The sequence below is a fragment of the Carex rostrata genome, chromosome 20, assembly GCF_964058835.1.
Source record: "Carex rostrata chromosome 20, lpCarRost1.2, whole genome shotgun sequence".
NCBI classification, from domain to species: domain Eukaryota; kingdom Viridiplantae; phylum Streptophyta; class Magnoliopsida; order Poales; family Cyperaceae; genus Carex; species Carex rostrata.
Window position 1 is genome coordinate 7,828,452 of NC_135937.1, and position 24,107 is coordinate 7,852,558.

Sequence of the window (24,107 nt, forward strand, 5' to 3'; positions counted from 1 at the left end):
TATCTAAAAATTAAAGCACATGTTAATAGAAAATTTATATGATTCTGTATTTTTAATTAACTTTAATCGTGATCTCTGATAACAATTTGATGATGTGATGATTTTTTATTTTTAAGTACCAATGATATCAAATAATAGCTCGATTTGAATCTGATATTAAATATCATACAACAATACAATATCAACATATAATATGATATCAAAAAACATAAATAAAAAAGTGTTATCGTGTGTATGTATAAGACACACACACACACATATTATAAGAAAAATATATATTCACACACACGTTCCAATTTATATTCTTCTTTGTTTCCAATTTAGAATACACACACACACACATTGATATATTCTATATCGAAAATATATTTTAAATTGCTCACACCAATATGTATAGAAACAAAGAAAGAGAAATAAGGAAATAAAAAAAAATGATTTCCATTATGATCCGTATAGAAACGAAGAAGAAAACAATAAATAAGAAAATGGAAGGTGGAGTCTTCTCAATTAAAGATGAGAAATATGAAAACAAAAAATAAGGAAACATATAAATATATCGCTAAATTTCAGAATTTATTCAATTTTAATTGTAACGTATCGTGTGGCAGCATATGTGGTGGGTATGTTTTTAACTAAATTTAGACTTTTATACATAAAACAGATGCATTTAATCAAAAGAAGACAAATTATGTAATTGGAGAGCTGAGATCAAATTCGAAGTTTTATCTCTCAATCGTAGCCGTTGGCGGATCGGACACCCAACGTGCTTAATAATAGAATAGAGATATTCATAGTATAACCTTGAGAAAGCTGACATGTGATGCAAAATTCAGACGCAAACACCTAAGCTGACATTAATGGATTACTCATTTGGACCAAACAATACATTGTTGCCAGAAAATAAGGTGAGGATATATTTTCTTTGAAACATGTAATATTTCCATTTGTAGAATTGAGAAAAAGGCAATAACGATGAATAAGGAAGAAAACAAGAAAATGAATTCGTTGATATATATGTCTCCAGCGTTGATACATGCATACAACAATATGAAAAGAAGATAAATAAATAAATTGGATATAATATTGGTATATTTATATATAATATATTTCATGTAATTACCCGTTACCTAACGGGTACGAAATAACCTTTATCCGTACCCGTACCCGTTTATCTAACGAAAAAAAAATCTTTACTCATACCCATATCCAATAAGCTAACGAAAAAAAAAATCTTACCCATGCCCGTCTTATCGAATACGATACGGATAGGGTAAACGGGTAAACGGGTGTCATTGACACCCCTAGAATCGTGCAACTTTTAAAGATTATTTTTATGTATTTTAAAGTCAGATAAATCAGAAGCAAGTCTCACGTGAGGGCCCACATGTTCACGTTTAATATTCTGCTTAATCAATGCACTCTCAAATAGTGTTTGGTAAACGGGCCGGGCCGGGCGGTCCGGGCAAAACCCGGGCACGGACACGGGTAGCCACGGTCACGGGCGTCACAGGCACACGGGCAAAACGGGCCGGGCATCACGGGTTTTTTTTTCAAAAATCCTGCCCTGCCCGTTTAATACCCGTGCCCGTCATGTGTTCGGGGGCAGGACGGTCTGGGTACGGGGGGCCGGCCGGTCCGGTCCGGATCCGGTTTTTTTTTTCTGTTTTTCTTATTTCTGTTTTTTATTTCTGTTTTTTTATTTCTGTTTTTTATTTCTGTTTCTTATTTCTGTTTTTCTTATTTCTTATTTAAAAAACAGAATTAAAAAAAAAGAAATAAAAAAACAGAAATAAAAAACAGAAATAAAATAAACAGAAATAAAAAAAACAAAAATAAGAAAACCGAAATAAAAAAAACAGAAATAAAATTCAGAAATAAAAAAAAACTGAAATAAAAAACTGAAATATGAAAAACAGAAATAAAAAAACAGAAATAAGAAAAACAGAAATAAAAAAAAGAAATAAAAAAACAGAATTAAAAAAACAGAAATAAAAAACAGAAATAAGAAAAAAAAATTTAAAAAACAGAAATTAAAAACAGTATTTAAAAAACAGAAATAGAGGGAATTTGGGTTTAAATTTTGAATTTTAGACCAAAAGTAAAAAAAAAAAAAAAACTGCCACGGGCACGGGCGTCACGGGTATGGGTTACGGGTACGGGGGTCCGGGTTCTCACGGGTATTTTTCCAAAAAATCGGGTCCGGCCCGTTTAATACCCGTGCCCGTGTACCCGTGCATACCCGTGGCATGGGCACGGGCACGGGTGGACCGGTCCGAGTTGGACCCCGGGGGCATTTACCAAACCCTACTCTCAATTGCTAAAATCTTTATTGTTAGGTGTTTCTACCTTCAATACTGTATATTTATAAGTAGAGCAAATCTAAATACTTTATATTTATAAGTAGTGCAAATCTAATATCTGTTGTGCTTATTAAAAGAGTTTTATGGGAACAATTTTAAAATACTATCGTATTGATTTTAAATAAAAAAAATAAAATCGTTGAAATTCATCTACTTCACATGTACTTACAAACGTTTGAAATATTGGAATTCATTTAGTATTTGTACGTTTGAAATATTGGAATTCATTTAGTATAAGCCGAGCAGTAAAAAATGAGACGGAAAAATAAATGCATAAAATAACTTATAAAATAATTATAAGAAGTTTATTTTTTTTATCGCTTGACTTTGTACTAAATGAATTCGAAATTTTGCACGTAGATGCATTATTCGTGAAGTAAATGGATTTCAACAATTTAAATTTGTCGTTTGAAACCAATATGATAATTAAGTTATTGAAGTTATGCTTACCAAACTTTCTTGAAGAGAGCCCATAACACACTATATTTACTCAGATAAGCATTTGTTTATACCTTCAATACTATATATTTATAATTATTGTTTGACACAATTACTTGATAATATATATATATATAGGCTGTCGCTAATTTGCTGGCGTCTGTCAAGTTGTATTAAAAAGCTCTTGCATTATTTATTCAATCTAATTCAATGGAAAAGACAGTAGCATTAATTCTCTCCTCTTAAATCATTATTTACTTTAATTAGGGAAAGTAATGACCGGGTTCTATAATTAAATCCTGAAAAAAAAATAATTAAGAAAACAGCTGTTCAAGGCATTGCATTGACTTTGACCGTTACTTTCCCAAAATTATAGAAGGAATCTTTTAATATAGAAGAATTTATCAACGACGAAAGGTCTTTTAAGTCTTTATTTTGTCACCTAGCGGCAAAGTAAAAAAAGATAAGAGTTAATTAGTAAAATAGCATGTTGAAAGATAATTAATTAACCTTGTTTAACAACATTTCGGAAAGATAAGCAATTTAAAATGTGATCAGAAATCAAAACATATTATACTTTTTCTTTTATTTTGAGCAAAAAAATATACTGATTTAAATGGCTAATTAAAATGATGGAATTATTTATCTAAGTTAATTAATCCAAATATTTATCTTATTTTACAACAAAATAAGATAAATATTTGGAAGCACGTAGGTGGATTAATTAACTTAGATAAATAATTCCATCATTTTAATTAGCCATTTAAATCAGTATATTTTTTTGCTCAAAATAAAAGAAAAAGTATAATATGTTTTGATTTCTGATCACATTTTAAATTGCTTATCTTTCCGAAATGTTGTTAAACAAGGTTAATTATCTTTCAACATGCTATTTTACTAATTAACTCTTATCTTTTTTTACTTTGCCGCTAGGTGACAAAATAAAGACTTAAAAGACCTTTCGTCGTTGATAAATTCTTCTATATTAAAAGATTCCTTCTATAATTTTGGGAAAGTCACGGTCAAAGTCAATGCAATGCCTTGAACAGCTGTTTTCTTCATTATTCTTTTTCAGGATTTAATTATAGAACCCGGTCATTACTTTCCCTAATTAAAGTAAATAATGATTTAAGAGGAGAGAATTAATGCTACTGTCTTTTCCATTGAATTAGATTGAATAAATAATGCAAGAGCTTTTTAATACAACTTGACAGACGCTGTCAGGATTTAAAAAAATATATATATAATGCAAGACTTTTGTACTAAACGGCTAATCGAAATGTTGAAATTTGTCCAAGTTAATATACACACGTGCTTCCAAATAATTATCTAATTTTGATATATAATTAGAGTAAAGTTAGGATGCACTATCTCGGTGGTTTGGCAAATATAACTCTAAAATCTATCAAATTGGTATCAAACGACGAATTCAAACCATTGAAACTGATATAATTTACAAGTATTGTGTGTACACGCACAATTTTCAAAATTTCAAGCTTATTCAGCACAAAGTTAAATGGTAAAAATAATAATGAAAAATGAATGCATTAAAATAATTCATAAATCTTTATTTTTGGCTGTTTGACTTTGTACTAAATGAGTTCCAAATTTTGAAAATTGTGCATTAGATCGATTTTAACAGTTTGAATTTGTCGTTTGAAACTAATTTGATAAATTTTGAAGTTATGCTCATAAAATCATGTTGATGAGCATAGTGCTCATGTAATAATTATATTTAGTTTTATAAAGCGAAAGTCATTGCATCTTAATTTGTCTATATTTATTTATTTTTTCTTAAATTTGAATGTGCTAGTTCCAATTGAAAGAGATGTGGAAGCTGGCATAGTTGTTGATTTAGTGGAAGGGCGACAAGTAGCCATTGTAATAATTTGTCAATATATATATATATACATATAGAAATATCTTCAATTCAATTTTTTTTTTATAGCATGATCTTATCAATTCAATTAAAATTTAAATCAATCCACTCATGTAACCCCATAAAATCTTTTAAATTGTGAATTCTACAAGCTTTATTAGTTAGTCCAAGCATTCACATTGATCTCAATGTTCACATTTGGCAGAGAAGCTATTTTAATTTAAATAGTATCAATGTTCACATTGATCTCCATGCTTTGATTAATGCCACTTTCTTCTTTGTTTGTTGGTTCTCTCTCTCTCTTTGTAGTTTTTACAAGTTCTATGTTCAAACGGCAGAGTTTAAAGCATTTTGTTTTTTTTTTTAATTTTCGTCCCATTTCTTTTATAATAGAAAACAACAATGTTTTTACTTATAAGAATAATATAATAAAATTAAATTTTAAATCAGAATGTATGTTTTAAGAACCAATATTTGATCAACAATATCCTCTACGTGAAAAATTCGTAACACGGGTATGAATTTGAAATTAAGACATAAACCCCATCTCTTTCTCAAAAAAAATCTGAATGTATGTTTTTACTTTTAAGGAATAAACCACTTATTCATCACTACTCTAACCTATTCTTCTTATTCTTATTCTAGTTTTAGCAGCTTAAATGCCACTTATGCCTCCACTTAAGCTGCAACTAAACAACATCTTTAGATGTAAATCATCAGATTTTTTTTTTCATTTGAAATTTATCATGCATCTATTTAGTACTTCTTTTGTTGGCAGAGAAATTTTTAAGTGGTTGAGCTCTTATTTTCTTTTTAAAAAAATTACATATCTTATTAGTAGCTAAGCTGATTTAGTTTACAATTATGTAAATTAGTCATATGAAGTATTAAGTCCTTATAAATAATACAAAGAAAAGTTCAAATTATAGTCCCTAAACTTTCTTATAAAACCAAATTGGCCCCTAGTCTTTCATTTATATTAAATTGATCCTAAACTTTCATTTGCGTCAGTTTTCTTAACATCACCATATTGAAAAAAAAAATTATATCGTTTCCAAAACAGGGAATCAATAAGAGGTAGGGGTGTAAACGGTCGCATACATATACGGATCGGATATCAGATAGATACAGATATTAGATCTAATATTTTCATAATAAGTTTGTTGATTACAAAACATACATCATATTATCAAAATATTGGTCACTAATTATGTCATAGTGTTATATTATTCATCAAAATACATATGTATATGCAATTTAATAAATCATTAGTATGAATATGTAATTTAATAAATCAATTTAAGAACATAGAGAATATTTGTTGTGGTTTCAGGATGTAAAAGATCGGATACGGATAATTACGGATAGTTAAAAATCTAACCGTATCTTTATCCGTTATAATTCTTCGGATACGGATAAGAATACAGTTAGTCTAGAATACAGATACATATCAGATAGTTTAAGTAATTTTCAGGATTCGAATTCTGACAAAATCGGATAATATCCGATCCGTTTAGGGCGAAAAAAGTATCAAATTCCAATTTTGGGCCTGGTGGCTTTGCCATAGGCCCATAGTAGTCTGGGATGGACTATGCTGAGGTGATGGACCGGGTTGAGTTTGCTAGCGGATTTGGAAAATAGATCCGAACTGGACTCTGAGTATGCACGAATCTTGATGCTGATGCGGATTGAATCGAATATCGGACCAATCCATCATACCTCCTTTCGGGCCTGTTCGGCCGACAAATGGGAATGGGCACGGGCACGGGAATTGAACTGAAAATCACTGTTCCCGTGGGAAAAAAAAAATTCAGTTGAACTGAATTTTTTTTTTCCCACGTGAATAGTGATTCGGCCGAACACGCCCTTCATCTTTTCTTTGGCATCCGGGTTTTCTTTCTCATACTATTTGATAATTTTTTTAAAATAAATACCGTACGCAAGAAGTGCTATTTTTATTAAAATTTTATTTACAACTATTTATTTAACAATCTTAGCAATTATGATATATAAATAAAATTTGAAATCCTGTTATTAATTACATGAAGGGCAAATATGTTTTACATTTGACAAATAATGAGAGTTATTGACTTGTATTTGTGTATCATATATTATTGTTCATAGTTTGTGGTTAATTGAATGGTTGAGAGCTTTTTAGTCTTAATTTGACCCATTTTAAATCATTACTACCAAACTACAGTCAAGTTAGTTAGGTGTCTGAATACAATCGTATAAATTTATATTAAAATTTCAAACCTTTGTAGTGATTTGACCTTGGAATAAATCACTACTCTAAAAATTGTCAAATAAGGTCAGCATCCTACTCCATCCAGGTCTCCAGCAATTAATGTCACATTTACTTTCCCAGGTAATACGCCGATTCCTTTATTATTAATATTTGAAGACAGAATCTATCTATCTATCAATTAAATTTAAGGCAAATGTTTGAGTTTGGAAGAGAGTAAAAAAGCAGTATACATGCTTGCCAACATTGACCTGACCATTCACATGAACTCTCTCTGAAGTCTGAACAGCCCCCCCACCCCACCCCACATGAACTCTTACTAAAAGGAACGAGTGTCAGATCAGCACCAATAACTACATCCCAAAAGAAGAATAGTTTCCAATTCCAACACCTCTCCTCCCCTCATCTCCTGCTTTGGAAGTTTGAATAAATGTTGGACTTCATATACAAATGTCCAAAACAAAAGATTGTACCCTCTCTCTCTCTCTCTAATTCTTTCAAAATGTATTTATTGCACGTGTTAGGCAAAATCAGGTGTAGTGTGTGTAGCGGTGTAACATTTCTTTCTTTTCTCTTGCCTTGTAAATTACTCTACCAGCATTTCAAATCCTTGTTTCCCAGAAACAGTAGAATAATACTTGTTACATAGTCAATTTTACTACAGGACAGTCAAAGTCTGAACAAGAGTTAATGAAAATATATATAAAATGCATGCACAATGATCAATAATAGTACATTAAAATCATGAAAAATCCAAAACAAAAACAAAGATTAATTAAACTATCAGATGCAACCAAATGGGCAATGATAATTCTTCTTTTTTCGCTATCAGAAGTTTGAATACCAGAATCAGACGTACCGGCCTCTGTACCAGTACCGGTCTGATCAGCCCAAGTCTTGTTAGTAGCTTTAGGAGAATTCACACATGGAGGTGCCTCCAAGTAATATGACAAATTTCGGTACCTCCTTTGATCAATGCACAACTCTTTATTATCTCTCACATCCAGTCTCTTGCCTAGCCTTGTGATGAACTCGCTAGAGAGAGAAATCTCTCCCACTAAATGGTTTTGACTCAGATTAAGCTGCCCCAAATGGGGAAGTGCACTTAAACTAGAAGGAATAGATCCATTTAGGCTATTTCTATCGAGAGACAAGGCGGTAAGATTCGACAAAGAACCAAACGAGTCCGGTACCGGACCCGATAACCCGCAATCTGAAAGACCCAAAACCAGCAACTTTTTCAAAGCACCAACAAATGTAGGGATATTTGTCCCTATTGGGTTGTTTTCAATAAGAAAATATTGCAAATTTCTTAACTGAGATAAGGTGCCCGGTATTGGGCCAGAGATGGAGTTGTGACTCAAATCCAACAATACCAACTTCTCTAAATGCCCCAAATCTTGTGGTACATTACCTCCAAGTTTGTTGAAGCTTAAATCCAACTTTTGAAGAGAACTCATTTGACCTAAAGAGAAAGGCACCGATCCTGTAAGCTCGTTCCAACTGAGGTCAAGTATGGTCAAACTGGTCAAACCTCCAATCTCTGGAGGAATCTCTCCAGTTAGAAAATTATAGCTGAGGTCCAGTTGTTGCAACTTCACTAGCTGACCCAACTCCTTTGGTATACTCCCATGAAGACTGTTTTGAGATAGACTAAGAACTCTTAATCTTGTCAGATAGGAAAGAGAGGAAGGGATATCTCCAGTTAATCCAGGGTTTGACATCAGAACCAACTGCTCCAAAACGGCGGCGTTGGTGAAGAGAGAAGAAGAAAGAGAGACATTTTGAGGTTTTAAAAAGCAACTGAAAAGAGAGAGGGTTTTGAGGTGAGGTAGCTTGAGGAATGAGAGAGAAAGTTTTGCATTGGATTTGCACGCTGGAATACCTGCCACGTCAGGGCCTACGTGGAGTTTGGTGACATGAAGAAGCGCGTCACCCGGTACCAACTCACACTGGATACCGGGCCATGGTGTGTCGGTACAAGGGTGGGGATGCATATCAACCCATGTTGAATCTTCTAGAAGGTCTCCCATGACTTCAAACAGAGCTAAAAGTTCTTCGTTCGCCATGTTTGAAGCGCCGTCTAGTTCGCTAGGTTTCACCATTGGTGGTTGTATTGCAAGAGATAAACAGAGAAGGGCAAGAAAGAGAAAATGGTGCAAGGTTTCCATGGATGAAGCAGAGATCAGAGAGATGGATGTTTGTTTTTTCTTAACTTTACATCTGTTTCTCTTGCTTTTTTGTATGTATGGAGAGCTTTCTATTGCCGTATATATCTCTGCTTCGGTTTTGTAAGACTATAAACTATAGATCACATGAGAGATTGATGAAAGACACCAAGACCTCTGCAATTCATTGTAGAATGCTTTCAGAAATTCATTTATAAGTTTTTTACACTCAAGACTCTTCACTTTAATTTACTAAATATGTTTTTATTTACAAAGATATTTATTTAAGGTTATCTTTTGGACAAAAAAAATTGATTAGTTGTTTATCTTTGATTTTAGTTTTTTTTTTTTAATTATTGAAAAGTGTTATTTTCATATAAACATCTATATAATTTGTTTAACGAACGTAGGTCATTGGCTTACCAAGTTACCATAAAAAATGAGCAATATTGATAGGAATTCTACAAAGGAGCATTGTAGAGGAGTTGGCGAAAAATAAGGCTGAGGGATGTACTGTTACACTTACACTGAGGTGTCTGATTTCCCTGCTGAGGAAACATTGACATGAAGTGTCTGGACTCGGGACTTAAAAACTATTCGCAAAAAATCTCTCCATTATTGCCTGATAACAATTTTATAATCCTTTCTATTTTGCTTGTGCGTGTATAGTGTAGACGCACTCATTCAAAGTTTCAAACATACGGTTATATATGATATGCTTGTGTATTTTATTCTATCTTTTTAATTGCTTCCATTTGTTTCTCTATTTAAAATGCTCGCAGAGAAACATCATATCATACCACTGTATGCGTCAGAGCTTTTTAATAACATGTTGGATTTTTTTTTTTAATGGAACTCTACAAATGTGATAAAGAAAACCTTTTGAATTCAAGCTGCAAATCAAAATAAAAAAAAGACGCGAAATGCCATATTCATTCGAAATGTCTGCTAATGAAACAAATATTTATAAGGTATAACATATGATTTTTTTTTTATGATATGTCTTCTTAATAAATAGAGAAATTGATGATTATTACATTCTTTGTTATTTATTATTGCATCCATTTTGTTTTTCTTGTCCCATTAATATTTCATATTTAAATGTGAAAATAAAAATACCATGTTAGTGAAAAATACTACAATTTTTTTAATAATATTAATATAATAATAATTTTTTTCAGTAAAGTTGAAAATTGAGCCATTCAACTATTTTAATACCCACTAGAGTATTTCTTGTTCGAATTTTAAACCTGCAACTTTCTCAAAAAATTATGTCTGATGAAATTAATATGGACCTTTTTTTTCGAAAAATCTATTTTTGCAATGTTATAAGCATCATTTTAAAGACTATAGTGAATGCTACTAAGAGAAATATTGAACTTGAAGCTAAGAAACAAATGAAATTATTGCTTAAATTCACAAAACTTAATAATGTTAATAATCAAGATACTTATTTAATTGTTAACTTATCATATTAATATGAAATTGGGCTGTTAACTTACCATATTAGGAAGGGCAAGAGGGTCCTGAAGTGAAGCCTGAATCTTGCCCATTGAAAACCGAAATTTTTATTATACAATTTCAAAAAAAAAAAAAAAAAAAACCAAAATACCTCAACTGCCAAATCAATATGCAGTTCTATTCTTGAGGGGCTACAGATTGAATTGGAGGCCGCCCGAAAAACCTAAATATCAGTATATTACAGTATATTTTTAGATTTTGAGGGGACCTTCAAATCAATGTGCGCCCCTCAAAAATAATGAAGTTTAGGTATTTTTCGAATTCTCTAGAAAACGTTTTTTTTTTTTTTTGAGTATGATAAAAAAAAATTCGGCATTTAAAATCAAGCTAAATTATCATCTCTAGTGAAAATATGTCAAAAACTATTCCAAATTAAAAACTTAATAGTATTGGTGTACTTTTTAATTGTTTGGACATAGATGGTCCACTAAATTTACGTAGTATTTGAAAGAACTTTGGTCACATTGTATGACAAAATCTTTTCAAAGTGCTTGACCGATAATTATCCTTCGATTTTCAAAATATAAAATCTTGATGCGCACTAACATAAAAACATAATCTATATATTGAATTGTTATATCGAAGCTATATATTATTAACATTATTAACATTATTTTTTTTCCACCAGTTTCATTAGAAACAAAATAGTTTATACAAAACTGATAAAATTATAAAATATAAAGATTTTCACAGTGTGAAGCCTCGCAGCATACAAGACGTTACATTTTGCCATGATACCTAGGTAACAAGAATTTTAAGACAAAATAACCACAAAACAAATCACAGACTAAGACTAACTAACTATTCATGTCAATAAAACGAGAAGTAGAGACACTGGCAAAAGAAGAACCTGAATCAGCTGTAGATGGATCAGCTGCCATAAAAACATATCAATAGCATTATTCTCAACATGATCTCTAAAGTAATTAGATACTTTAGAAAGATCAGAGCACTCGAGATCAAAACATGGGTCTTCCTCGGACTGACCGCTTACTATTTTCTAGATATCTAAATAATCTGACAAAATTATAATGCTGCCTGTCTGATTCAAAAAATTAACATCCATAATTAAACTTAAAGATAATTTAAAATAAAAATAATATAAATTAGCCTTACACTAATATTGTCGACAGTCTCTTATACTTGTAAAACTATATATATTATATACCATATTCTTATATATTATTCGAAAAGCAGTTTCGTTGGGGCTGATTTGCGGGACAGATTAATTCGGTTATAAATAAAATTTTCAATTAAGCTTGTATTTTTTGTAAATAGTGAACCGTGTAACAAATATCATGTGCTGGGAAAGCACTATGTTATTTGACAGAATGGCAATAAAATTTGGAGCATGATTTATTGATAATAGTTAAACTTGACAACTTTGATTCTTAAACGAAACAATAAAAAAAAAATGTAAAAATGATGGCTATGTTGTTTTCGTTATAGTCTGGCTATATATATATATTTTAAATAGTTTAAATATCAAATTAAATATAGACTGTCGTAAATTTTAAATTAGTCGATGAGCGTTGAGAATGTTTTTGTATTTTATCATTTACAATTTGGATGATTTGTATAATAAATTTCGATTGTGAATTTTAAAATACTGAATTATATTTTTACAGTTGCTAAAATTATTAAATTAATCAAATATCGATAAATACCAAATATATACAAATAATAATGTCAGATTTTTTTTTTGAAATAAAAGTATGTCCGGAATAGATTTCACCTGTTTATTTATTTATAATCTGAACAATTATAATTAAAAAAAAGAATATTTTAATTATAACCGTTCTAAGTTCTAAGAATATTTCGGATAAAGGATCCTCGTATATTTTAGTACTTTGGACCAGTGTCTTAAAAGACGTCCGTGTAAGCCGATTAATCGGCCGATTAGTCGTTGGCGGTGACCAAATCGTTATAAATTTTTCTGACTAATCAGTCAATTATTTTTTATCATGACCGATTATTTTCGATTATTCTCAACTAATTACTTGACGATACTTTGTTCGTCCCACGACCATATACTGTTTTTTACAACACTGTTTCGGAGTTCGGACAATATTTAAGTCGTTTCTCGATATTTAAATTAAAAACCACAAAAAAAGGAACACTAAAATTGACCAATCATGTAAAAATATAGCCGTGCATCGATATAAGGATTCACCTGAAACTGAAACAAATCAAACAACGCAGATTCAGGCATATAGATAGGATTATATCGCTTTCTTGTGTTGAACTTAGGCATGAATGAAGTCAATCAATATTCACGAGACTTGGGTGTTGGGCCCAATAACTTTATCAACGTCAAATCTACAATGGACGGTCCAGATCCTGTACGACCATCAATATCAAAAACCATGCGAGTCAGGGGTGCAAACGGATCGGATACGGAGGCAGATCAGATATTAGACGGAGACGGATCGGATATTAAACGGATATGGTTATCCGCCTTTTACAATAGTGAATTATATAAATTTTTTCATAATATATATTAAATTATATGATATATGAGGAGGGATCCACTTACACCATATTTTGGTGACACCGAATTACATCTTACATTTTCAAAGTTTTCAAAATTCAAACAGTCGATCCAAATCATTCATCGTGATAGATATAGTAAAATATGTTTGCAGATCAAATTTTACATTTTTTTTTGAATATTTATTAAGTATTTTACAAAATCATTGTTTTCAGACCATTGAATTTTAGTACCCATCTTAATAAATAGTAAAAAAATATAAAAAAAATGTAAAATTTGATCTCAAATCACATTTTAATATATTCATCATGTTGAACAGTTTGGATCGACTATTTGCACTTTGAAAAATATATGATGTAATCCGGTATCACCAGAAAATGATGTAAGTGAATCCCTCCTCATAATATATATCTACTATTTAAATATGGACAATTAATATTTAAAATCGTATTTGTATCTATATCCGTACGGATATTTAAAAATCGGATATCAATATTTAGTTTTTGAATACGAATGTAGATACATCCGACCCGTTTGCACCCTACGTGCGACAAGAGAGGTGATCTAAACCCCAACTTTTGAGTTAGTTCACTGAATCCGAACTCGGTGAGGACTGGGGGAGGCTATAAGTCTATAACCAATACTCAAGGATCAGTCAAAAGGCTGTTCCGGTCGCAGGAAGATTCAGCAATAGTTGCCAAGTTGTTGTTTGCACTTGGTCTTTGTGCACCTCTGGTCAATCACCCAAAATATATAACTGTTGACTTGTTGTTTTCTGGTCCTATGAACCCAGTCTAGAGATGATTAAGGAGTAGCTGAGAGAGGGATGCGCTGCGGCTGGTAGCCTTGTAGTTGTTAGTTTTCTAAGTTCGCCATGATTCAACAAGGCCCACATCACTTATTAAATGAAGCTCTGTCACTCTGTCTCTTACTGTTTATTCATCATCAACCAACATATTTATTTCAAGTATGGAGATAATTTTATTTTGGTTCCCACTTCTTGGTTTGTCAATATATATATATAATTGCATGTGTTCTGAATAAATTTATCATTTATCATAACCTTATTAAAACTTGAATAACGTTAAAATTTTAAAATGTATAATATAAGGTCAAACGTATTTCAAATTAATTCAAATCCGATAAAAATAATAATTAGTTTGTCACTATGGTAACCACTGTACTTGCACTAGAGCTTGAAATACACTTGTGGAATGAACGAGTTCATGCAATTAATCAAGACTAGCAAGTACTGACGTACCAAGAATTGGTGTGGAACAAAAAAGAAACAGTGCAAGTGTGCAACAGCCTCATTAAAGCCAAGTATCCAAAATGACCTAACATATATTATATACATGCATCCAAGCTAGTGATCAGGCAGAGAGAAACCTGAGGAGGTCAAATAATTCCAATGCATGCAGAGATGAGAGATGCAGTACTCAATCTTTGTTCTGGTCCCTGAATCTTTTTCCTATCACCAATGCTATAACACATCTCTCCACTGAACACTGCACACCAGTACTCCATTAGTCCATTGTATTGGAGATATTGTGGATTTGTGGTCTTCTCTTGGGCAGTAAAGGAAAAGCACAAAAGGAGGTTGATGGAGACTTGTCGAGCAACAGCAGCTGATAAGTCAGGGGCTTTGCTCAGTTGCGCGCGTGGTCTTGCCGTACCACCAAAAATAATATCACTGTTTCTGTTTCTGTTTGTTTCTTCATTAACAACCCGCCTTTATTTATGTTTACTTAATCATGCCTTTAGATGAAATATGCTAGCCAACTGTACTTCTCTAATAGGTTATAAAGTGGTTTGTTTGTAAAGTGGCTGTTAATGGATCGGGTCCACTCAATATTTTTAAATGCAGTTTTTAAGCGATATGCTATGTGGATTTTTTTATGCGGAATTATATATGTAGATTTTAAATGAGAATTCATATATATATATATATATATTTTTTTTTAGAAAATATATATATATATATACTAATATGCTTTCGGTAGCATATGAACCGAAGTGTTATCAGTTCAAATTTAAAATTTCAAAATTTAAAAAGTTGATCTGAACCGTTCATCTTGTTCTCCATATTAATATGTGCTTGGAGACCAAATTTTACATTTTTCTTAATGTTTTTACTATTTATTAAACCACTTTGAAAATGACTAATCCAACGGTGGCTTAATAAAACAGTAAAATCATAAGTCACCGTTGGATTAGCGATTTTCAAAGTGGCTTAATAAATAGTAAAAAATTTTAGAAAAATGAAAAATTTGGTCTCTAAGCACATATTAATATGGAGAACAAGATGAACGGTTCAGGTCAATTTTTTGGATTTTGAAATTTCAAATTCGGACTGGTAGCATCTCGGCCCATCTGCTACCGAAAGCATATTAGTCATTCTCTCTCTCTCCCTCTATATATATAGATATAGGTATTGGTTAATATCAAAATGTTCGTTACATTTTCAAAGTCCAAACATTCAATATTTAATCTATAATAAAAATATGCTTGGATATTAAATTTTATAATTTTCGAAACTTTTTTTACTATTTATTAAGCCAGTTTTAAAATTGTTGTTTTCAATTATTCATAAATTTTTACCGTTTATTTTAATATAGAAATCACATCTAACGGGTTGGATCGACAGTTTGGACTTTAAAATCAGAAAACTAATTGGTTGTACCACGACTCCGGAATAAATATTTTGAAATTAACCAACCCATCTCTCTCTCTATCTATCTAAATATATATGCGGCCGAAAATGCAGAACCACATATTTAATCGAGTATAGATTTTTTGTTCAAATTACAACTGAATACAAATATGCAGCTATATAGACCGAATTTTAATACACTGAAATGATGAGAACCTGAGGATCCAAAATGGGGATCGAAATGTAATAAACTATTAACATCCCAATGCGCATCTGAGTTTATTTTCTTGTATCGATTTGGCTTTGGATTTGGTTTTAGACTTTGTACCAAAATTTCAGAAGTAATTCCCGGTCATTATAAACAGAAATAAATGCGGTGGGATGATCCAATCCGGATTTTTTTTTTCTTTGCCAAAATCTGTCATTTTTTCCGAAATGAATTCTAAACAGGAGATCGGCTTAGTGAGACGCGTCTTAAACCATATCTATTACAAGAATGTTACAAATTGACGAGTTCCAATTACAAAAAAAAATGATTAATTTGTCACCGTATTTTAGAGGTCTCTGAGTGCCTACGGGCCGTGTAAGCTAAAAAAATAAATAAAAAATAAATGAAACATACATTTTTGTCAGTCACAGTGCTAAAAAACCTAAAACTGTGCAACACATGGACCATGTAATTTCATTATTTAAAGAAAGGTTAAAAATCTCAATATTCAATTTGTCGGAGTACCTGTTGAGAAAAGTAAGAAAGAACTATAGCTCTACAATGCACAAAATTGGTCGTCAGCCCTGTACCAGTACCAGTCTCACAGCACAAAACCAGCTCATACCACCTAAAATAGAAACAAAATAAAATAAAATAACATAGTCAATTAACATGATCATAGAGACCCGAATAGGTAAAGCAGATTGAGATTGTCTGACTGTCGCACCTCAGCTATAGCAGACGATCACTGTTGTGCGCTGTACCAGTAAAAACCAATCAAAATGGCCTCAAAATGGACCCAACTCTTTACTTATTGTACCCAAAATGGACCATAATGGACCTCCTCCTTTACCCAATCCAAAATTTGAAACTTACACAGAACCCAAAATAGACCCAACTTGAAACTTGCACATATTTCCATAGGCCGACCTTATCTGATTCAAGTTTCAAATTTGAGCAAACTTCAAACTCTTAATGAATCTGATTGATCCAAATAAATAGACCACACTCTGAGTAAAATCATCTAGGCGGAACTTAGGCCTGGCTAAGGGAATTTGACCCAGCATTGACCCACAGCGAAACAATTGCTTACAGCTTGCAAGATCTCTGTCAAAGCCTGTCATGTACCACCTGGAAGGAAGCAGTGATCACAAGCACTACCACCTCTCTGTTCTCCAGCAACGATTTCTTAATTGAATGAAGCAACTTACAAGTTACAAGACCACTGCAAAGATGGAAGGGATTGCATTGTACATTATATTAATGTTGTTGATTGGAATGTGCTTTGTACAACCACATGACATGATTTAAATTTAATATGTTTCTCCAAATGCAAATCTGTAACGAATAATTCTCACGGAAACGGTTGTACCTGGTGTGTCTGGTAAAGAAGGGATCCCTTAAGATGTATAGAGTCAAATATATTCTTTCTCCTTTTGAGCTGTTCAGAAAAAGAAACAAAATCTATATCAATACACTAAAGCCAATTCAGGAATATAATAAGGATAAAAAAATAATTAAGTAAAATCACTGTCCTTGGGTTACATGAGGTGCCAGAGGATTAGATTGAATTTTGGTATCATTCAAGTCATATTGACAGTTAATCACAGGAGGGTGAGTTTAGTGCTTACAAAAATATCCCTAAGACATTGAAATTTCAATACTTGAGGACTGTTGGGGGCCTTAACATGATTTTTGTCCCGAGGGAGTCGAGAGAATTTACCAATTTATAAGGCGTAACTGGCCCGGATCTGTATGTACCCAAGTTATATTTAGCATTTCAACCAAATTTGTTCATTGCATTGACAGCTCTCCCTTCTAGGCTCCCTCGGCAACTGAGAATGCTGAGAAGATCCCTATGATTTGCAGATAGGCCCGTTCCCTCGTTCACCACCTTCCCTCCTTGCAATAATAGCATCTCGAACCCACTCTCTTTGAATGTCTCAAGCCGTACAGTGCCCTAAATATTAGCCCAAATATAAGAAAACAATCCTAGTGAATTTTTTTTGCTTTGCAATTCTGGCCTTGCAGAAACTCAAAATATAATGTCAACCTTAGAAAAGAAAAAGATCTGGTCTTACATCTAGTAGATCGCCTACCTGTAAAGGATAAAGCGTAAACACTACCTGTAAAGGAGACTTTGATAATATATTTAACATGCATGGTACTTCGGTCTCTGTTGGGAACATCCACTATACTAACATTTATTCTTGTAAAATTTCAAAGTGCAGAGCTAATGCTAGTCAAGGAATACTTCTTCAAATGTAGCCAGGCCCCAAAAACATTCAATGACGGAAAATCGGGTACAATCCATGTTTGGAGCTGTATCCATGAAATAATTCAAGCTTTGGAGGGATAGATATGGTATTAGAACTTTTTCAGTGGCATGCCTGAAAAATAGACCTAATAACCTAAAGGCATTATATAGAAAATGAAAATAGATCAGGTGAATGATATAATCTCCGAACCCTGCACTCGTCACATTTGGTATCAAGCTGACCAATGTTGGATCTAGGTTTATAAGAAGTATAGGCATCAAAATCCTATTGCCTTCCAATTTTTTCTGAACAAAACATAGGCAAATTGTAATAAAAACTTTATTTTTCTGAAACTGGTAGAAAAATAATTAAAAGTCAAATAGCAACTTTAGAAACTTACACCTAGGCAGGCTAGCAAATGCCTAGGTCCACCCATGAAGCTCATTGTTTCTTCTAACTACTAACTACTAAGTTTGTTTTCTGATTAGTTAAGGTCTCTGAAAGTTCAAGTAAAATTTGATTAATTGTGCCTTATCCTTTTGTTTTAGTTTATCTAAACCATAAGCATTGGTTTAATATCGGCAAAATTTGGCATAAACCATATTGCTTTAATATCAGTTTACCCCATCCAAACATGAAATTTTTTCAATATTATGCATGAAATCTGAACACATGCGTATAGAAATAGAAGAGCGTCCCAAATCATGCATTGATATCGTTAGACAGAGATGTGCAGATCTTTGTTTCTCGAGTTTCACCACCTGATGCATGCATTAAAAAAACAATACTTCTTAATGCATGCATTCAGACGACCTTTTTGTAAGCATGTTTTTAAACATATGTAGTTAAGCTATTCTTCTAGAAACGTGGCTTTCATTTCTTCATAGAAGCAAGGATAGAGAAAAAAGTTCTCCAAACACGAATGGTTAAAACTGACATTTTCTATGACATCCAGATTCCTATTTTACAGCATTGTATGCGACTGATGTATCAATGTTGCTTAGGGGTACAGAAGAAACTTTCTCAAAAATAAAAAAAAGAGCAAATTTATCAAACAATAAATAAAACCTGCTTCAGGCCCGATCTCTGAATTGGAGAACTGCTCCGGAAGTAGCCATATATATTCCTAATAGATAGTAAAATAACATTAGCAATGAGAATTTATGAGGATTGCAACTTATGATGGTAAATCAAGTTTCAGGTCTGAGTGTCAGACTGGTATGGCACCAGACTCAGATATTAAGCTAGATTTAATTTCCAAAAAAGTAGTTTTAGTCCAGAGAACAATTTTATCAACCCCTACTAAAACAATTTAGCCCCAATATACCGAATTTCTGTAACTAAAAATATATATGAAGATTTCAAATTCCAGAAATTAGGGAAATAAAATGCACATCATGGAAGTATGGACGTTCGAAGCGCACTGCTGACAGTGATTGATTCTTCTCCTGGAGTCCAGCTGATGCATATTCTATTTGTATGAATCAAATTTAGAAAACAAAATCGGTGTTATCATCAAACTGGTGCCTTGTATATATAATTCAGTATCAACCTTAAATTAACCTACAGCTCTAACTCTATTATTTCCTAATAATTGTTGCACCTCACAAGTAACATTAATCTGCTGACCAAATTGTTTAGTCACTAAAACTAAGTTTGGGTCAAGGTTCACTCTTATGGTACAACTACAACGATTCCCAGTTATAAACCATAAAACACACCAATAGCATCTTTTTCAGATGCCAAATGCATCCTGGCACGAGCACAAAGTATAACTCGAATCTTATGTATGCTGTTTGTCTGCCATTCAAATTTGCCAAGTTAATCACTACCAGCATCCCTTTTGTGATCATTTTTCAAAAGGGTGACGAGAAGGTGACATCAAGTGAGATTATTTTCATACAATAAGCTGCGCAAGGGGTGATACTCAAATAAACCTAAATCCGCTATCCTGAATCTGAGAACCTTGAATCTAGTATGTTTCATAATTAGGTACTCATATCAAACCCGCAAGCATACAAAAAGAAACACAAGCATTTCTACCAGGAGCAAACACAAGCAATTCCAAATCAAATTAGTTCATATATGACACTAGTTAACAGCTCCAGAAGTCAGGTATTACATTGGGAAAAAGCACAAAGCATAGCACTGCAGTCTAATGCAACGAACACAAAATATTCAAGGGACCAACTGACCAACATAATGGGAGGAAAAAAAAAAAAAGCAAGTAGATAACAAAATGTAGAGATATAACGTCTATTTAGAAGCCAGGAAGAAGATCGTCGCCGGTTATCCCACGATCTAAGAGACTAGGGTCGGAGGGGCAGCTTAGGTCAACCCATGCACACTGGCTGGTAAAAACCGAGTCGGCGGTGAGCCTGCAGTGGGCACGTGTAGTCAAATTTAAACTGTGTAATGCATATGCAGTGCCAAATCCCGGTGTACTTAATCCCCTGGCTCCAAACCAGCATATCTCCTGCCCAGAGCCTGCAGTCTTGACACAAAAAGATTGAAGACGGTCAATAAACCAAATGCACCCATCGAACTCAGCATCGCTGCCTGTTATCTCTTTCCAATTAAACTTCTCTCCACTTATCTCCATCCTAAAGAAAGGCATTAAGCCCCATCCCAACAGAGGATTGGTGAAAACCTTTGGATGACCGACCACCACAACTTTTCCTTCAACCTCAACAGGCTCGTAGTAAACGAGATCGTGCTTGAGGCTCCCACCAGTTAGAAGATGCCAGCTACGATTTGCAAGCCTGAAAATAAGGGTGTGCGATGTGAAAAAGAAGTGCATAGAGCTGCCACATAATAACATCTTCTTAATTCTGCCAATTTCCTCATGTCTCAAGACATAAGGATGCTCCTCCCAGTATGCACCACCAGGTCGAACCATGTATAACCTCACAATGGACCCCATATAACAAACATAAACAATAACTCCTGGAGTGCCCTGGGTTGTGGTGCAAAATGCAGCACGCCCAAATGAATCACGGAAGCTTGGCGTACATTAACCAAGAGCATTGGGTACCTCGGGGATCCCCTGCCATCATACAACGGTTCTTGCCCACGCAAGAATAACCATCCATCTTTGGAGTACATTAACCAAGAGCTAGATTGTAAACCTGAATTGGCAACCAAAAAGCTCTGCTGTGCCGTAATGTTCCCGAAGATGTGGTTACCTTGGCTTGTCCCAGGGTTAGCCAAGTAAAACCATGGAAGATCACTGTGGAGAGAAGGTACAAGGGGGAGCCCCGATAAGGTGGGGGTGCTCAATTTCCACTCAACAAAGACAACTACCATTTCACAGCCCTCATCCTTTTCCCTCGCCCGCTTCATCATCTGCTCAATTGACGGAGTTTGATTTGGACGACACTTGCCGACGATTCCTGAAGCTTTCTTTATCTGTCAAGCAGAAAACTAAATCAGAGCCAATAGAACAGCCATAAAACTTACAAGGGACACACACGTCACACACACACACACACACATCCAGTATGCTGCATAATTACGCATCGATACCAACTTCACATGTTCAGTACGAGAGAGAATGGTTATGGTAATGCTTGGCCAAGAATAGAATGCTTACAACTATCAGGCTATAATTATTGATGGTGCTCGACAGTTTTACATGACGTTTTTTGCATGAACCCCTCTCCTTTTTTAGCAGCTGCTTCCTCTTCTGATTAGCCCGGGGAAATGATTCGACAAATATCCCATTAGTATGTAGACACCGAGCTATCACTCCCTTGATGATCAGTACCATCTCTTCTGTCGGCCTCCAGATTCGCATTGTGCTAAATTGAAAGGTACAAAAGTTTACAGCTTTAAATTAGTGGCCATGCAGATCATGATAAATGAAATTTAATCATATTTTTGTGTGCAATACCGACTTCACAATTTCAATTATATCTCATAACCCCATTTGACTGGTTGGACTTTCTACATGGCTTAATTCAGTTTTTCTTGACATACAGTCACAGTGTCATATGGAGTAACTTTCTGTTGCTGACTTCCAAATATCTAAAACATGAAAATATCTTCCCTGACTTGACCAGATAATTCTAAAACAAAAACTATTGCTTCCACTGTGTCAAATGTTTTTAATTGTATCAAAGCTACGGCACAGCTGAAAAAAAATTCTATAATCTAGTGTAGAGTCATTTTATAATTTAGGAAAGCTCTTTACAGAGAGAAGAAGAACGGTAAACCAAGACAGTTCAACGGCCCAAAAGCAGTACTTTAACCCCATGTGGCTCAGGTTGGTAACTCATTTGGTTTGACAAATATCCCATAGGATTAATTTAATGCAGTATGGCTCTATCTACTTGAGAAACAATTTTCCTGGAACACTGGGAGAAATCTTATTTACCAGAACCCAAATAGATATTAATTGTCAGGTCTCAAAAGGAAGCAATGTATATAGTACAAGTGTACAACTGAGAAATTAGTTAATTACCATTGTTCCTGTTGAACGATTAACATATGAAAGTCGGGGTTAACATCAGCGAATATATCCATATCCATATCAGACTCATCAACTGTTGGTGCATCTGGACTACCAAGAACCACCTCTCCCTCTCCAATTGGTGTAGATTCAGAGCAGGTGAGGCGAATCAAAGAAGGCATAATCAAGTTCCCCTCAATCGCCTTGGATCCATGGAACATCATACGGCGGGACCCTGAGCACACTAAGACTTGGGAACCCTCGTCTTCAAGTGCTATCAGGGCTTCGGGTGTAAGGCCATGTGGGTATGGAGCATCTGCAGCTTGAGCCGATGAAAACTCGAAGGCATACAAGGTCCGATAACTGTCCAGCCACTTTTCAAGCTGCTCTTTCTCCGTGGACGAATCCACATCCATCTTCTCAACTTCGAGATTAAATGGAAGAGATCACGTATAACCCTAACCCTAAATGAAGGAGGCAAAAGAGTTCAGTTTCTTTTTTAAAAAATAAAAAAAGGTGTCGATGTGTTAGAATGGGGCGCTGGCGCTGATATGGGCAGCGGTGGTTACTGTCTTACTGACCGAATTGCCCCTTTCAAACTCTTCTTTTTGGAAGAATCCTTCCCTTCCAAAAATTGCACAATCGTCTCTTTTACTCATCCATGGCAAAACCTGATGGAGAAGGTGGAGTGATTCTACTTGCAATGAGAGGTTTTTTTCTCATGCATATCCTACTTATTTGATCAAAATTATCTTTTGCTTGAGTTTTGTGCGCACATGCCCCCCCAAAAGAATTGAATTATATTTTTGAAGTGCTCTTTATTTGGGTCATATTTGATTGTAGAGTAAAGTTATTTCTGATTAAATTACTTATTCCAAGTTAATATAGATTGAATTAATTATTTAGTTAGAGCCTTGTGGAGTAAGTTGTTGAAGAGAAAGAAAATTATAGGTCGGGTAAGCTACTCCATCTTAACTCTTCAAATTTACTTCTCATTTAGTTGCTTAAAGGTAGAAGAAAGAATTTACTCCACCACTTACTCTACAACCAAACATAACTTTGGTATCGACAAAATGTGATTCTGAGTTTTAGGTATGAATTGATAACCTGATTATCAAGTTATGGATGTGTATTTATTCATTGACCTAGATTGGTACCAGTAACTCATGGAAATGGTGGATGTAACTCATGGAAATGGTGGATGCTATTGTTGGGATAAGAGAACTTGTATAAAAAAATCATCATCTGCCTTATATGACTTGGAGCTATCCGATTTGGGGCAGCTCGGCACTGAGAACTTGTATAAAAAAATCATCATCTGCTTTATTGGGATTTCAATACCAACCACCTGATTTTTATCTGACAGTTTCCAAGGATAGGATCCTTTTATTATCCCGTAATCATAGAAAATGCATACCTGAGTGAATATGGGTGCA

At 33.7% G+C, this 24,107-nt stretch overlaps 2 protein-coding genes across 2 annotated transcripts; both read right to left on the reverse strand.

Moving 5' to 3' along the window:
• Positions 1 to 7,559: 7,559 nt before the first annotated feature.
• LOC144572602 (uncharacterized) lies at positions 7,560 to 9,382 on the reverse strand. Its single transcript, XM_078322243.1, has one exon. The coding sequence runs from the start codon at positions 9,091 to 9,093 to the stop codon at positions 7,645 to 7,647; it is 1,449 nt and encodes a 482-aa protein (XP_078178369.1). The 5' UTR covers positions 9,094 to 9,382; the 3' UTR covers positions 7,560 to 7,644.
• Positions 9,383 to 20,283: 10,901 nt separating this feature from the next.
• On the reverse strand, positions 20,284 to 23,132 carry LOC144572452 (uncharacterized). The gene is made up of 3 exons (XM_078322043.1): positions 22,684 to 23,132; positions 21,814 to 22,021; positions 20,284 to 21,629 (listed from the first exon to the last, which is right to left on the reverse strand). Exons 1-3 carry the CDS (start codon positions 23,085 to 23,087, stop codon positions 21,129 to 21,131), a joined length of 1,113 nt encoding a protein of 370 aa, XP_078178169.1. The 5' UTR covers positions 23,088 to 23,132; the 3' UTR covers positions 20,284 to 21,128.
• Between the last annotated feature and the right edge of the window lie 975 nt (positions 23,133 to 24,107).